At 33.6% G+C, this 16,698-nt stretch overlaps 1 protein-coding gene across 9 annotated transcripts in view; it reads left to right on the forward strand.

The window, feature by feature from the left end:
* PUM2 (pumilio RNA binding family member 2) overlaps window positions 1–16,698 on the forward strand; it is a 92,133-nt gene that overhangs the window by 24,683 nt on the left and 50,752 nt on the right. For all 9 annotated transcript variants that reach the window (XM_059942142.1, XM_059942143.1, XM_059942141.1 and 6 more), the window contains 5 exons: window positions 3,934–4,042; window positions 7,082–7,269; window positions 7,833–8,002; window positions 10,886–11,156; window positions 11,400–11,493. In XM_059942142.1, coding sequence (XP_059798125.1) covers window positions 3,934–4,042; window positions 7,082–7,269; window positions 7,833–8,002; window positions 10,886–11,156; window positions 11,400–11,493 — 832 coding nt within the window. The remainder of the gene's footprint in view (window positions 1–3,933; window positions 4,043–7,081; window positions 7,270–7,832; window positions 8,003–10,885; window positions 11,157–11,399; window positions 11,494–16,698) is intronic.

The raw sequence follows: 16,698 nt of genomic DNA on the forward strand, positions 1-16,698 counted from the left end.
TACTTAACTGGCCCAATACCAAGTAAACAGTGCTTGAAGAGCAGTTTGAACTCTTGAGTGCCTTGACTATTTACAGTACTGCTTCCCATTGGAAGTGATGACATCTAATAATATTTGCTGCTGATATTAAGGGATATTGGGGATGTAGAAGATTCGGGGAAGTAGTATGATTTGAAAACATTAAGTATTGATATCTTTCATTAACGGAAAAGATTAAAGTCTGGAAAAGCACCATTCTGGAGTTCCCTTGTGGCTGTTGTTTTCTACACACTTGGTTATTAGCATCTATGCCTGCCTATCTTTTATGAACTTCCATTGTAAATAGAGTCACCTTACATCCTAATTTGCCCAGACTGTCCAGATACGTGTTTTCGTGGCATAATTGTTAATAGCACTCCCTTTCTCAAACGTGTCCCAGTTTGGATGTTATATGAACACTATAATGTAGACATAGAGCCTTCAAGTTCTTTTAATTCTTAGGATTATATTAATTTGCTTGGCTTGGTGATTTTACATAACAATTTGTATTAGAAAAATCTGAAGTGTAAGTGCACCTCATAGTATAAATTCTAGCAGGAATTTTAATAATTATTTATTTTGTGGTAGTATACTATGGTGTTGACTGATTTCTTTGGAGATGGAAAAGGGCAAGCCATAAGTGCCTCTTGAAGGAAAGAACTAATAAAATGGTGGATAGTGGAGGGATGAATTTGTATGTCCACCCAGTGATTTCTGAGTTGGAAGGATGGAGGAGTAGGCTGACAAGAAATACTGAGTTGCTTGACCTTGGTTTAGAGCTTTTGTGAATTAGGGAACTAATATGAAACAGTATTGGATAATATGTTTTACAGATCTTCAAGATCTCTTAGCCCTTGTTTTTGTGCTCTCCCATTTCTACTATAGTAAAAGAGTCTCCAGGGGCAAAACACTACTTTTATTGCTATTCCAACCTTTGTACCACTTCATCTTTTCTTTTCTTTTCTTTTCATTTCTTTTCTTTTTAACTGTTCTATCCTGGATATCCTGAATTGTTGCCTTCCCCTATATTTAGTCCATTTTACCTTAATTCTTGGTCACAAGCCAGTAGTTTCTCTAAAAATATTTGAAATCAGTGTCTGTACTGTCACAGCTGTTTCTGGAATGGTGATAAGGGCCTTTGTTAGGAAAAGTGTTAATTTTATTAACTACTAAATTGTTTGCCAGTCCGTGATAACTTATAAATGTTTGCAAAATGAAGAGACATTCATAGCCCAGTGCCTGGCAGAAAGTAAGCACACTGGGTAAGTGCTTGACATAGACTCCCCCCCGCCCCCAGTTTTACAGTTTGGGTGTCAAAGCAGTGATCTATGAACTACTACTGTACTACATGGACTCTTATCCCGAAAGACTGGAATAGGCTCCTCAAAAAGATTCTATTATCTCTCTTACCTCAGAAGATTAGTTTGTTTCAGCCACTTCTATGTCTGTAATAAATGCTTCTACTAAGTTGTTGTAATTTCATTTCTGATTTCTTATTTGTTATCCTTATTTTGCTGTTAAAACATTTTTCTTTATGAAGTATAGGATAAAAGCATTATTTGCTCAGGAGCCATTTCCTTCTGCCTGAAATGGCTTATTTATACAGTACTTTAAAGGGATTAACTTGGGTTTTACTATGAATAAATGTTCAATTATTTAAATATATCAAGTTCAGTGTTTTAGTACTGTATTATCAGATTTACATTTTGTTTGAATATTTTCATAAAACTTTTATAGTGAGATTTTTAAAAATCGCAGCAACAGAGGTTGTATTTTACCGGGATCTTTATTAGAGCAGATTATTGTTTTAAATGTCTATACTTTAGGGAATTCCCTGGTGGTCCAGTGGTTAAGGCTCCTCCCTTCCACTGCAGGGGCACAAGTTCGATCCCTGGTCATGGAACTAGGATCCCTCAAGCCATGCAGCGTGGCCAAAATAAATAAATAAAATCTTTGAAAATAATAAAAATAAGTAAATAAAATGTCTATACTTTAAATACAAATCGTTTGCAGCTCAGGAAGGTCCTAACATGCAAAAAGTTTTCTTTCTTAAAATAGCAGTAAAATTAATAATATTTAGTTTAGCAAAAGATCCTAGGGATATATGCCCAAATTGAATTTTCCCTCCTCCCTCCGAAGCCGCTCATCCTGTTTTTTTTCTGTTTTGGTCAGTAGTATCATTTACCTCATTACCCACATTTTAAACTTTTATTCTTTTTATCAACCTCCCCTTATTTTTTTTTTTTTCATATTTATTTGTTTGTTTATTTGGCTGTGTCGGGTCTTAGTTGCAGCATGCAGGATCTACGTTGCAGCGTGCGGGACTTTTTAGTTGCGGCATGCAAACTCTTAGTTGCGGCATGTGGGATCTAGTTCCCTGACCGGGGATCGAACCCAGGCCCCTTGCATTGGGATCTTGGAGCTGTAGCTGCTGGACCACCAGGGGAGTCCCAGACCTCCCCTTATTTTTATTCATATCCTGTTGACTCTCCTGAATGTTTCTGAAATCCATTTTATTTTCTCAGTTCTTTCTGCCAGTACCTTGTTTCAGCTCTTGTCGTCTTGGCTCTGTTGTAATTCTCCTTAATGATTTCTTTGCCTCTAGTCTAGAATATCCATTATTCTTAGAACTTACAACTTGAATTGTTTTCTGAAACACAGTGTCACTCTTGCCATCCTCTCTTGAGTCCCTGTTGCTTCAATGTAATATACTATTGGTATTTCTTTAGCATGTCTTTGAGGTTCCTCATAGTCTGCCTAGATAGCTTTAACAACATCAGCTTCCACATCTGTTCCTCCATCTCACACCCTATTCTACAAACTGTGCATTTTCTCAAGTTGTGCCTCTGTTCATAATTTCTTGTGTCCTCCCCACCTTCCATTCACACTTTAAACCTCCAACACACATACAGTCTTATCTCTCAGACCCAATTCAGGTTTCACTAAGTTCATTTTATTATGGTTGGTTTATATTTGTGAGCTCTCTGAAGATAAGGTCACCAGGCCCTTAAGGAGGCAAACACAGGTAATTTAGTGTGATAAGTGTAGTAATAGAAGTATATACAGGTTTGATTATGAGGACCTAATTATGGGCTGAGAGGGATGGGTGTCTTACAGATGCTTATTTAAATGTCAAATGCATGTTTTAGAAACCAGTCTGTTCTTTTCAAACAAACATATCCTCAGTTTGCCTCCTCTGAGTGTCAGGAAAGGTAGAGAGGGGAGACCTGGATGAACGTTAAAGTCTCATTAGGAATTGGCCAAATGTACATTTTGAATCATCATTGAATGGTTACATCAACACAATTTTTATACACTTGTGTATGTTACAGTATAGGATAGGGCACAGGGCTTTGACATTGTTACCTCAAAAAGTATTTAAGGGTCTTTTCTATGTGTCTCTTCTGCCATCCCATAGCTTCCTGATTTGGGATCAATAGATTGTTAGTATTGAGGACCTAGGAAGAATTGTGTAGTTCACCTCCATTACATTGTGAAGTAAGAATGAAAATTTTCTATCATTGAAGCTGTAGGATAGGAGGTGATCCAAGGGCAATACTTGGAAGTAAAGGAAAAATTTTAATCATTTGTTTAGATATTTTTATTGTATTACTGTATTAAGAAATTTAGTCTTTTGAAAAAAATTATAAAAAATATCACATGACAGTAAAACCATTTGAAAAATGTAGAAAAGTCTGAAGTCGACTTTTCAGGTCTAGAATTATTAGAGCCAGTATCTAAGCATAAGTGGGGAGTTATTGTTAACTGGACAAATTAAGAAATAGGTCATCTGAATTTTCATTAGCATTGAAAACTAACTTGTGCCTGTTGGTGGTAAGTTTACTTTCCTCTATGTTTTAGCTCTTTGTAATTAGAATAAAATTTAAATACAATATTTTTTTCCCTTCCAAATAGCTTTTGCCTACCAAAAAATTTTGGGAACCTGATGATTCAACAAAAGATGGACAAAAAGGCATATTTCTTGGAGATGATGAATGGAGAGAGACTGCATGGGGAACTTCTCGTAAGTTATTGGTGTATGTGTGAGAGTTCTGAATTTGTTGAATACTTGAATTTTCTTTTAACCCTGCCCCCCAGACAGTATTTGGAGAAACTTTGCAGTATCTGTGAGGATTTCATATATCCTTATAATGCACATTTTCTTATGTAAAGTAACTCATATCTAATGGTCCACTTATTGATTAGGAATGTCTGTCACAATAAGATTTTATTAAGAAGTTTTATTTGAGGTTAAACTCTGATTATAAAATTCTGAATTTCAATTAAAATAGAGGACACATTAACCATAGGAATTTTTAAGCTTGAATTGTATTAATGGACAGTGACTGATTTATTTAATTGCAGCTCAGTCAAGCTTTATTAGACGTCAGCCACACCCACAAAGGAAGTAAACCCCCTTAGTAAGGTAGAATTCCCAGAAAGGGAGCAGACTTTGAATGTTTTTGATATCCGTAAGTAGTGAAGAGAGACATAGGTCCAAGAAACTCTTAAGGGAAAAGGAACTGGGGTGTAAGGAGTATAACTCACAAGGGTGACAGTATTTATTGGTAAATTAAAGAGCATAGTTATATTCTTAAAATAGTACTGATTATATTTTTAAATGTTTCTGACTAGTAAAATTTGAGATATACACATGGAACTTTGAACATGTATTTTACAAATAAGTTTCCCTTTGTAACTAAGTTTAATGCAGCTTACTAAAGCTATACAAAATGATCAAAGTAATATAAAAACAAATTTCTGGATGATAATTATCAACTTAACCTTATATTTTGGGTGTAAATTGCCAGGTACTTTTTTATTCTCCAAATTATTAAAAAGATTTTTAATTCCTATATAGTCTTAAATTTTGTTTTTAAGGGGTAAAATAATTTTTTTAAGTTAGGAAAAGCTGGAAAATTTTAGTGATTAATACTGTTTTATAGTCAAAACTGAAAAAGATTGAAAACTTTGCTAACTACTAAATTAGACTAAAATACTGGGAATTTTCTTTGATTTCAAACAATATGTAGTATAATATGCCAGGTTTGGAGAATACAAAGATAAGTGAGATATATGATCCCCATCCTCAAGGAATTTTTTTTTCTGGATTTGTATTAACCTATATAGATTGCACTCATAAGGACTAGGATACATTTTTCCCACAAAAGGCACTTTCTTTGCTAAAATAATGTGCTTGAAAACTTGGTTGATAGACGTGTTTGGTTTTTTATTTTGAAAGTTGAATGGTTAATTGCTCTATTTACCAGAACCAAAATTTTTTAAAGCATTCCAAAGCAAAACATCTTGAGCACAACATGGTAATGAGAGATATTTTCAAGATGGATGGTGGGGAAATATCTTTGGTATGTTATATTTGGAGGACAACTAGTACCAGCAATAAAACATTTAAGCAACTGTTTATATATTCCTGATGTATCTTTTTAGTGTCAAGTTTATAATTTTAGTTAATTCCTTGTACCACTCCCTCTTCCAACTTAACTTTTTTAGTTGTACGGATAAAATTTTGAAGATGAGTATTAGTCTTTACCAGGAGAAATGAGAAAAATAGAAATGAATGGATTATTGTGTTTACTGAACAAACATTTATTGAATGCCAAGCATGTACAAATACGAATAACACATTCCTTGTCCTAAAAGAATTGTCATTCTAGGATTCTTTCCATGACTACAGGAGATTTTATCATACACATATTTCCTTCTCAGCTGAACTGAGTTACTTGTAATTGTTAATTTCGTTGTCTTCTCCTGCACTTTTAGGCCTTAGAGAAACCAGGATGTTCAAACTGAAATGCTCTTTCCACTCCCATTTTCACCTGTTTTTTGTTCTCTACTCTTCATATCACTTCTTTGGGATTCACTCTAAGACTGGGAAGAATTGATAGATGCCCTTTCTTTCTGTTCCCCATAGTATCCTGGGTTATTTTTATTGAAGTGCTTTTACTCTATTATGATTGCCTCTTGTTACACCTATAGTCTCTTTTGAAGTCAGGGACTGTTTGTTCTTGGATTCCCCATACATAGCACAGTGCCCAGCATAGGAGAGACAGTAAATCAACATTTAAACTGTGAATGAATGGGTGAATGACTGAATGAAAAAATATAATGACTAATCTCATGGATAAAGGTACTGACATGGAAGTGTTTTAATATGGTTTAACAAAAGTACCAGTCATTTAAAAATTACTGCAGTTAATAAGATGATGAGTGAGTATACCTCTATGATAGTTCAACCCTTTGAGGATGATGCCTAGTATTTAGTGTGGTACGTGTTCACATATGAGCCAGATATAAATTGTGGCTTATTGGTTCCTTTTTAAAATTTTTTTCTGCAAATCTGTGTGACTCTTCCTCAAATGTTTTATTATGTTTGTATCTTCTTTGCTTTCAGATCTTAAGTATTGCTTTTTCTTTTTGTCACAAAAATATGTAGAAAATGTATTCATACCATATGGATGAATTTTTTGTTAAAAATAAATGGAAAACTTTTAGACTAGAAGGTGTTTTTTAAAAAATCTTAAGGGATACTTAATTTTTTATACCAAGAATAGAAAATTCTGTGATATTACTGGTTTTTCTCAACTTAGTCATTTGTGTTTATAGCAGTACAGCCGTATGTTCTGAATCTGTCCAGTACGTAACTGTGAGCTTGAGAAGTGCCTCTGCCAGTTTAGAAGTTACTTTTATTTCAGGTTTTATCTCTAAAGTTTTTTGTTCTGAATTGTTTAGAACTTTTTAATAAGATGCTTACAGGCAGTGGAGATGTCAAGTTAGTTTCTATCTCCATTGAACTTTGGGTTTGACTGTTCTTCACATAGGCTTTTACCTGCTTTTTAGCAAATGGCTTTCTTAATCTGTATTCTCAAGAAATGTGCCCAGGTCAGTGAGTCTCAACAGACTCTAGATCTTTTTATAAGGATTACAGTAATATTCAAAATAAAACAATATGCTGATTTTTCTTACTTTAGTATATTAATTCATGTAAATACTTTTTGTTAGCTTAAAAGTACGAATGTGTAATTGTGTTCTTTCTTCCAAACAGACCATTCAATGTCCCAGCCTATTATGGTACAGAGAAGATCTGGACAGGGTTTTCATGGAAACAGTGAAGTAAATGCAATATTGTCTCCGCGATCAGAAAGTGGAGGCCTTGGTGTGAGCATGGTAGAATATGTATTAAGTTCTTCTCCTGCTGATAAATTGGATTCTCGATTTAGGAAGGGAACTTTTGTAAGTATTTTGAGTAAAGAAAGGTTTTTAAATTGCTTGATTGTTATTTGGTTGTCCTTAAGCCAGTTTCTTTTTCTGGCCCTTCCTAGAACTAAAGGAAATTTCATAGCTATTGGTGCTCTTGTTTTCTTGTCTTGGCCACTTGAAATACATGAAATGGTAGAACCACTGGGAATATTTCTAATCTTAACCATGTTACCAAAAAAACCCATATTAATTAAAAAACAAAATTTGTAAGATTAAAATTGCATATTCATGATAGTACTTGATATGAAAGTAAAAAAACAAAATCATCTGTGCATTAAGTAGAATTTTTATCTGATTTGTGGTGTTACTGCTTTTCCAGCACCGCTATAGTTAAGGTTGCCTTAGCCCTTCTGTTATAAATCACTGGTTTGTACTCAATTTTTTTGGCCTTTTATAAATTAGTTGACTACGAAATTAAAATAAGATTCAATGTTTTTATTGTTTACATGCACTATAGTATAGTTTTAGGTCACCTCATGGTGCCTTTTTTTGTGTTCTATTAAATATTCAGAATCAAACAGACTCTTTTTCCTCAGGGCACTAGAGATGCTGAAACAGATGGACCTGAGAAAGGAGATCAAAAAGGCAAGGCTTCTCCATTTGAGGAGGACCAAAACAGAGATCTTAAACAAGGAGATGATGATGATTCTAAAATAAATGGCAGAGGTTTGCCAAATGGAATGGATGCCGATTGCAAAGATTTTAAGTAAGATTTTAACTTTCTCAAGAAGAAAAGCATATCTCTTTAGGGATTATTGCTACTAGCTGATGTGACTGATGTAGACATTTTTCCAATTTTGGTTTTTTTATTTCCCTTTGTACCTTGTATTAATCTGGAGGAAGATTTAAAATTTTTTGTAAGGAATATTAGTTAATGATTATGTGCCATTTTTTAAAAAAACAATTCTTTAAAGTCTCTAAAACAATGCATTCCATTGAAGGAATAATGTTAGAAGCTGCCGTTACCTTTCTGCTAATATGGTAGTCTAAATTTTAACTGTTTTCTCCCTGCTAAAATTTAGTGAATTTTAGGTTTAATCTGTGATTTTTCTTGGCAAACTCTTCTTGGGTTTGCTCTTGAGCACCTTTCTGTAGAGTTTCCTCTTCTATCCCTGTATTGTATCTCCTATCCCCGCTTTTACTCTGAGTTTGTGCTAATACTTAATCTTGCTGAAATTAGGAAGGGGGGGAACATATTAGAGACTTCCAAAGTTAGTTTTAAGTTCAGAATTTAAGTTCAGTTGCAGATTTTTTATTGTCTCTTTATGACAAGTAATTGTTTCTTTTCTTCTAACCTTTGGACTTGGATTAGGCAGTGCACATTTATCTAAATATTAGGGTGTTGTTTCTTCGTACAGGGAGTTGTTTCTTCATACTGATTTCCTATACTTTATACTTCAGTAGTCAGTTGCCTTGGGGCCTATACCTGAAAATAAGCTGTTTCTTTGCGATCTTGTGAACCATGGAATATCAATTAGTTGTAGGTACATGTTTACGTTTATTGCCTTTAATTATCAAAAGCAGACTAACAATGCTTCTTAAAAACAGTGCCATTTCTATCTGTTGTAAATACAAAAAAGCATCCAAAACCAGTAAACCTCTTTTGACAAGAAATTAATGCTATTCAGTTTGTTTCAGGACCTAATTCTGATTTAGCGCTTCTGCTATTACTTAATCTATCTTTTAGTCAAGGGTATGCATTTAAAACTGAGTTGACTATAAACCTGCAGAGTATACATTTATAATTGAAGTGTTAATACACCGTTAACTATAGCAAGAAAATAGCACCACTCATAGCATAATGACTTTTTTCTATTGTATCCTCTACTTTTTGCTTTTAGAGTTGTTTTGTATGAGAGGCTACACTTCTTCATATTAATATGAACTTTACATTCAATAGCATTCTAATTTTATTCTGTTTAAGTTTGGGGTATGTATTTAAAATTGCTTATAAAATGTTTCAGATACAGTATTGTCTTCAACAATATAAAACCATTTCAAACTAATAGCTGTGGTCATCTGGTCATGGCAACACATCATTATTATGTACATTAACTGATACATCATCAACATATATATATATTATTGGAGTAGAACTGAAAGGAATGAAAGAACTATAGCAGGCTTTCTTTCTTTTTTCTAATTGGCCGATTTTAAAGAGGACCCTTTCAGTTTTATTTTTTTCTTCCCCTATATTCTGAATGAAAAACAAGCCTTGGGATTATTCATATGAAAAATTAGGTGCGGATAAAGGGGAAAGGAGTTTGAAATTTCTTCTGATGTTGCAAGGACAATGGTTAATTTTGAAATAAAATGTAAGTCTGCCTAAATATCTGGAAAACAATTATTGTAATTAAGCAATTGCTTTGTGAAATGTTCTGTACATGTTAACAAATTTATCCCAATGTAAAGCACCTGAAGTTGGGGTCAGTTACATAGGTGTAACAACTGACATTGAAAGCCAGGTAAAATAGTTATTGCCATTTATTTAATGTACTTATATTTGAATATACTATGAACTGATGGTTCCAGAGCAGACTTGTTTCTTGTGAGGGGAAGGATCTTACATAAAATACTTCTGTAGAAGGAAAGAGACTGTAAATGAGAATTAATTATGTCAAGAAATAAAATGAAAATAAAGTTTAGACTGTGAAGGATGTTGATAAAAAGAGAAGAGTCGGTGCTTAAAATTTAGTCCAATGTTAATAAATTTCTTCAGAAAATTAAGAAGGCTAGTCAGTGGGGAAAGTTGCTTTTTGTGTGTGTAGGATTATATTTTTCATTGATGTGCATACTTAATTTTTGATTAATATGTTATACATTTCTATTCTCATGATTTAAACTGAAACAATTTGGTATGATAAAGATGGTTTTTGGAGAGCTCATAGAAGGTTTTCACAAATAGTCTTTTTGTTCTTGTTATTTGGAACCACAAGGTCACCTCTTCAGTCTCAGTAAGGAAACTGAGGCCTGGAAGATGAAATGATTTGCTCAAAATAATACTTAAAGATAGAATCAGGAGTCAGCTTTCTGTCTTGGTTCACTGCCCTTTTCTGTCATATTGTGTATTTTATACCCTTAAGTCACGAAGGCCATATGATTCTTTATGGCCAGTTTTTTTTTTCTGAAATATTAAGCAAGATGTTAGGAAAATTATGTGCTGGTGGACAGGATGGGAGTATGGTAGGCGGGTTTTGGTTTTCAGCCTTCCCATATTTGTCACTTGATAGTCTGCTGTTCATACCTACGATTCATTTTGTCTGATTTGAGACAAAAGTTTTGGGTAGTCTAAGCTTAAATTGTGGTATTGTCAAATTTCCTTATCTGTAAAATTGAGTTATATCTTTATGCTATTCAAATCGGGGACAATGGTCACTAATGATATTTAAAAAATGAAACCATGTCAGCTCTTAAGAGGAAGCTAGATTAAACAGAAAAAAATGTGATAAAGTAGAATGGTTAGTGACCTAGGGTGCCTAATTTGCCCTCTGTGTTTTACAGCCATTTGTTTTTTCATGATTTTCCTACTTTCCCATTTCACCTTTTGACATACTTGTTACTTTTATTCATTTCTGTTTTGTTTACATAGTCGTACTCCTGGAAGTCGTCAAGCCTCTCCAACTGAAGTAGTTGAGCGCCTGGGCCCCAATACTAATCCCCCAGAAGGATTGGGGCCTCTTCCTAATCCTACAGCTAATAAACCACTCGTTGAAGAATTTTCAAATCCTGAAACTCAGAATCTAGATGCCATGGAACAAGTTGGTCTGGATTCCTTACAGTTTGACTATCCTGGTAATCAGGTACCAATGGACTCTTCAGGAGCTACTGTAGGCCTTTTCGACTACAACTCCCAGCAGCAGGTAAAGCATGCCACTCCTTTAAAGAAGTTCCTCTTAACTATGTACTAGTATAGCCTGAAGTGCTATGAGACATTGACATAAATAATAGGGGTATTCTTGAACATTTAGTGTTTTATTGAATAAAATGTCCTTGTAGTTGAGAAAGTGATTCAAATATGTATTTATAATATTCTGTTCTTAGCTTTCTAAACAAAAATGAAATGCTCTGAGACTAATCTTTGTATTAAATATTTTTCTTAATAGCTCTTTCAGAGGACTAATGCACTGACAGTTCAACAGTTAACTGCAGCTCAACAGCAGCAATATGCATTAGCCACAGCTCAGCAGCCACATATAGGTGAGTCTTTATAACTTACCATTTTGATTACACTGTTAGAAAATCTTGTGTTAAAGTGTTTAGAATGTTCCTTTCGTATTTACTGAATGGTGTTATTTCATTACTTTTGAAACATCTCATTGAGATAAAACAGTAGTAGATTACATGGCAAGAGTAAAGATTAGGGAAGAACAGTTTGGCTTTTATTTGTATCCTTGGTGAAATAAAAATCTATAACTTGATAAAAACTGTCAGCACATAAGTTTGTTTTTAAAGATTTTTTTTTTATGTGGACCATTTTTAAAGTCTTTATTGAATTAGTTACAATATTGCTTCTGTTTTGTGTTTTGGGGGTTTTTTTGGCCATGAAGCATGTGGGATCTTAGCTCCCCGACCAGGGATTGAACCCACACCCCTGGCACTGGAAGGCAAAGTCCTAACCACTGGACCACCTGGGAAGTCCGAGCACATAAGTTTTTTTCTCAGTGTGAAGTCGAGAGCATCAAACACTTGGAAATTCAAGTGTAGTTATGGGTGTTCATATCAAGTCAGAATGTTTATTTTTAAAATGGGTTGGAAATAGGAATCCCAAGAAAATTTCTTTGAATATTTTCTTCCTTAATTCATTAAGCTATTTAGTCTTTGACCTTTATAGTCTTTACTATAATGTGAATTATTACAATTACATATGTGTTACTGGTAGAGTTCAGGCATTAGTATGTGTTTTTGTGTCTTGGATTTTTTTGTTGTTGTTGTTATTTTGAAATAATTACTGATTCACATGAGGTTGCAAGGAGAGTACAAAGAGATTCCCCACCCAGTTTTCCCTAAATGACTACATCTTACATAATTATAGTACAATACCTAAACCAGGTGTGTGACATTGGTAAATGTGTGTGTATAGATTTATGTTATTTTATCATGTTCGTGGAACCGTTTTTACACCTGATTTTGGCTGACCTTGATTTATTTCCTGGTTGGAAAAGTTGTGAACACTCTCAACATCAGTATGTTTGGGGGCAGGGGGTGGGACATACTAAGTTGGTTCTGTTCCCTTAACTGTGTATTGCTCTATGTCAATCCAAGAAGTCTTTCCAGGTCTAAAATTTTATTTTTGGTTTTAATCAAAGATGACCACACATTTCTAGATGACTTCTAATAGCAGCATGTACTCTGGACCTGTTTTTTCCAGTTTTCTTCAGCCTTCTGTATCCCTGTCCTTCAGTACTTCTTACTTGTTGTTAGAAACATACTGATTCCTGTCTACTCGTGGGCCAGTACAGCACTTTTTATTTCTTGACGCTTTGTGGTATGATTTATATGTGGCAGGCTAGGATACCCATTATTGCTCTTCCTTTTGGGAGTTTTAAGTTTTTGGTTCTTATTGCTTTTTCATATGAACTTTAGAATCCTTTTATTTACTTCCAGATCAGGTTAAAATCTTAACTTAGGAAGATCAACATCTTTATGACATTAAGTATTCTTATCCAGGACATAGTGTATCTTTAATTTTGTTCAAGTCTGCTTCTGTGTTGTTTATGATTGCTTTAAAGTGTTTCTCATGTAAGTTTGCGTATTTCTCAATAAGTTTGTTCTTTGGTATTTTATCTTTTGCTATCATTGTAAATACCTTCCTGTCTTTCATTATATCTTTCAATTGGTATCTATGAAAGCTCTTGATTAGTATTTATTAATTTTATGAATGATATTTTCTAATAATTGAATCATTCCTGTGTTCTTAGAATTTGGAAGAATTGTATATAATTATTTTAATGAGCTCTTAATTTGCTAATGTTTTATTTAGGATTTTTTTTAATCAACATATAATGAAGTTAGTTTTTAAGTTTGTGTGTGTGCATTTTTGCATTTCTTGTTAGGTTTTGATATCAATATACTTGCTTCATAAAAATAATTTAGAAATGTTCCTTTTTTTAATGCCTTGGAGTATTTTCATTTACATTCGGTCTTACATGATCTTTAAAGGTTTGGCACAACTTAGAACAACTTTGTGAAGCCATCTGGGAAACTATGCAAATAAATTTGAAAACCTGAATAAAATGGAAATTTCTAAGAAAGCATAACTTAGCAAAATGGATCCCATCTTTTCATCTTTGTTCCATAGTTAAATAGAAAGAGAGAGTGTTGATCGTAGTCCTTTTATCCAGGTGTGCTCAGTCATCTCTTAGCTGGCTGATAGTTCGTTTAGAACAGCACTGTCCCAAGAGAAATATAATATGGGCCACATAGAATTTAAAATTATTTAGTAGCTACATTTTAAAAAATAAAAAGAAGTAGGTGAGATTAGTTTGAATAATATTTTATTTAATCCATTGTATCCAAAATATTTCAAGTGTAATCAATATAACACTTACTAATAAGAAATTTTAAATTCTCTTCTTCATATAAAGTCTTTGAAATCAGGTATGCATTTTCCCATGTTGAGCAGATCTCAGTTTAGACTAGTCACATTTTAAATGCTCAGTAGCTATATATGGTAATAACTACCATAACAGACAGTGCATATTCTGGAATGGGGTTGACAGACTTTTTCTATAAAGTCCCAGATAGTAAATATTTAAATTTTGCAAGCCATATGGTTTCAGTCACAACTACTCAACCCTGCTGTTACAGCACAAAGCAGTCGTAGACAATACATAAATGAGTACAGCTGTGTTCTATAAAACTTTACTATGGGCACTGTTATATGAATTTTGTATAATTTTCATTTGTTACAAATTATTATTTTCAACCATTTTAGAATGTTTAAATTATTCTTAGCTAATTCATACAAAAATAGGTAGCAGGCTAGAACTTGCCCCATGGACTGGACCAGAAAGAGGTATAGATACAATACATTTTATGTTTTAAAATATACAGCCACACTCAAAAGGGGGAGAGAGAGAGAGAGAAGAAAAAGATGGGGTTGTTTTGATGGCTGGGGAATTTCTGTAGGATAGGAAATTGAGAGGTGATCCATAGGAGTAAACTGGAAATAAATCTGTGAGGCCTGTAGCGGGCTGCAAGAGGGATAAATAAGCAGAAGGCCTGCACAGTGCCAGGATTGGGGTTGGAGGGTTAGACCCCCAAGTCACTAATAAAGACTTGGTTTGGAGACTTCACCTTATGGTGTGTAGTTGGCAATTGGGATGAGTAAGTGTAAGAGAATCTCTCATATAAGATAGTATCTAAAACAGAAATTACAATGCAAACAAGAAAGAGCAGTCAGAAGGCAGTCATATAACATATAGTAGAATTTACACCCAAGATGTAGAAATAAGAGAACTTTGAAGTTCTGAAAAGAACTTTAAAATGTTTATTTAGAATATTAAGAGATAAAGGATTTAAGTCATCAAAGATCGGAGGTCTTGAAACAACAGAATGATGTGAAAACAGACCATTTCAGAACCTTGTAAAAAAAAAAAAAGACATAGGTGGGTTGCATAATTAACTAGCTATCACCTAGGAGGAAATGAACCAGAAGATAAAACTTATGAACACTGAAATATAGCACATAGTAATCAAGATGTGGGGTGGAGTAGGGAGTAACTAAATCAGTGCAAGGTGTATGTAAAGAAAACTGTAAACTTTTTCTGAAAGCTTAAGTAAATGGGGACACATGCCCTTTGGGGGAAACTGATTACTGTAAAGAGGTCAATTCTCCTTAAGTTGTGAATTTAATATATTGATTGGAATCCCAACAGGATTTTTTTTTTTTTGAACTTGAAAGTTTGCTTTTGATGTTTATCTCAGAAAAGTGAAACCAGAAAATAAATAGAACACTAAAATGAGAGGTGGACGTACTCAACCATATTTCAAAACAATTATTATCCGCAGTGATTAAAACGGTGTGGCACTGGCCTAGAAACATACAAGTCGATCAGTAAACAAGAACACTCTGAAATGGGTGTGTGTGTGTGTTTGGGGTGCAGTGGTAGGGTAATTTTAACCTTGACATTGCAAACTAATTATAAAAGAATATCTTTGGAGAATAAGTTGGAGATAATTGGGTCATATTCCTGATGGAATAAAAATTTTAATGAGAAAAAATAAAGGTATAAAAGATTTGATATGTTTTTTTTCTCTTTGATAGCCAAAGAACTATAGATTAAAACCAAAATATTTTAATGCTTTATTTTACTTCTGACGTTGACAGCTTTTAAAAAGTTTGATAATATCCTATTTCAGTGGGAGTGTAAGTGGTATTCTCATGTACTTATGGTAGTAATGTAAATTGGTATAACTTTCCTGGAGGGTAATCTGGAAATGTGGATCAAGAATTTATATATATTTGTCCATTTACGTGAATTTTCATGAGGATATGATGATACTGTATTATACTTAAAGAATAATAGCAGCATTATTTATAGCAAAAACTGGTGAATCATCTAAATATATATCTGTAGTAGACTGGTTAAATCATGTTCCTTCTATGTAGAGGGATACAAAACTATGAAGCTATAAAAAAATGAACTAGGGAATTCCCTGGCGGTCTAGTGGTTAGGACTCGTGCTTTCACTGCCAAGGGCTAGGGTTCCATCCCTGGTTGGGGAACTAAGATCGACAAGCCACGCAGCACCCCTGCCTCCCCCCCACCCCCATCCCCCCAAAATGAATTAGATAGGTATCTGTTGACATAGAAAGGATCTGTGGTTAATTGGCAAGTGAAAAAAGCATATTAAAATACCGTTATACCCTGTAATATAAAATGTATGAGTGTGTGTCTATATAAATGTAAAAATTTAGAAGGGTATACATTTATACATATGTGCATATGTAAACACAGATTCAAAAACATGTATTTATACATGCAAACATATACATATTTGTATGTACACAAACAAGCATATGGTTTGGTGTCTAATGTGTTGCAAATATTTCTAAGTGAATCATGTGAGCTGAAAATAAGTTTTCTTCATTTTTTTGGCAGAAGGTTCAATATATATCCGTTAGGTCACACTAATTCCTTGTTTTTAAAATATTTGAAACCTTCCTGCTTTTTATCTGCTTTGTAATATAAATATGGAGAGAGCTGTGTTAAAATCATGTCTAAAATTAAAAAAAAAGTTTTAGAAGGCTATAAACCACCTGTCAGTAAAGGTTACATGAGGACTTTGGCTTTCCACGTTATATACTTCAATAGTATTTCATTTTTTAAAAGCAATCTTTTTTAATCATAAAAATATAGAATATAAAATTAGACCCTGACTTTTCGATTTGTAGTCATAG

The sequence above is a fragment of the Balaenoptera ricei genome, chromosome 13, assembly GCF_028023285.1.
Source record: "Balaenoptera ricei isolate mBalRic1 chromosome 13, mBalRic1.hap2, whole genome shotgun sequence".
NCBI lineage: Eukaryota > Metazoa > Chordata > Mammalia > Artiodactyla > Balaenopteridae > Balaenoptera > Balaenoptera ricei.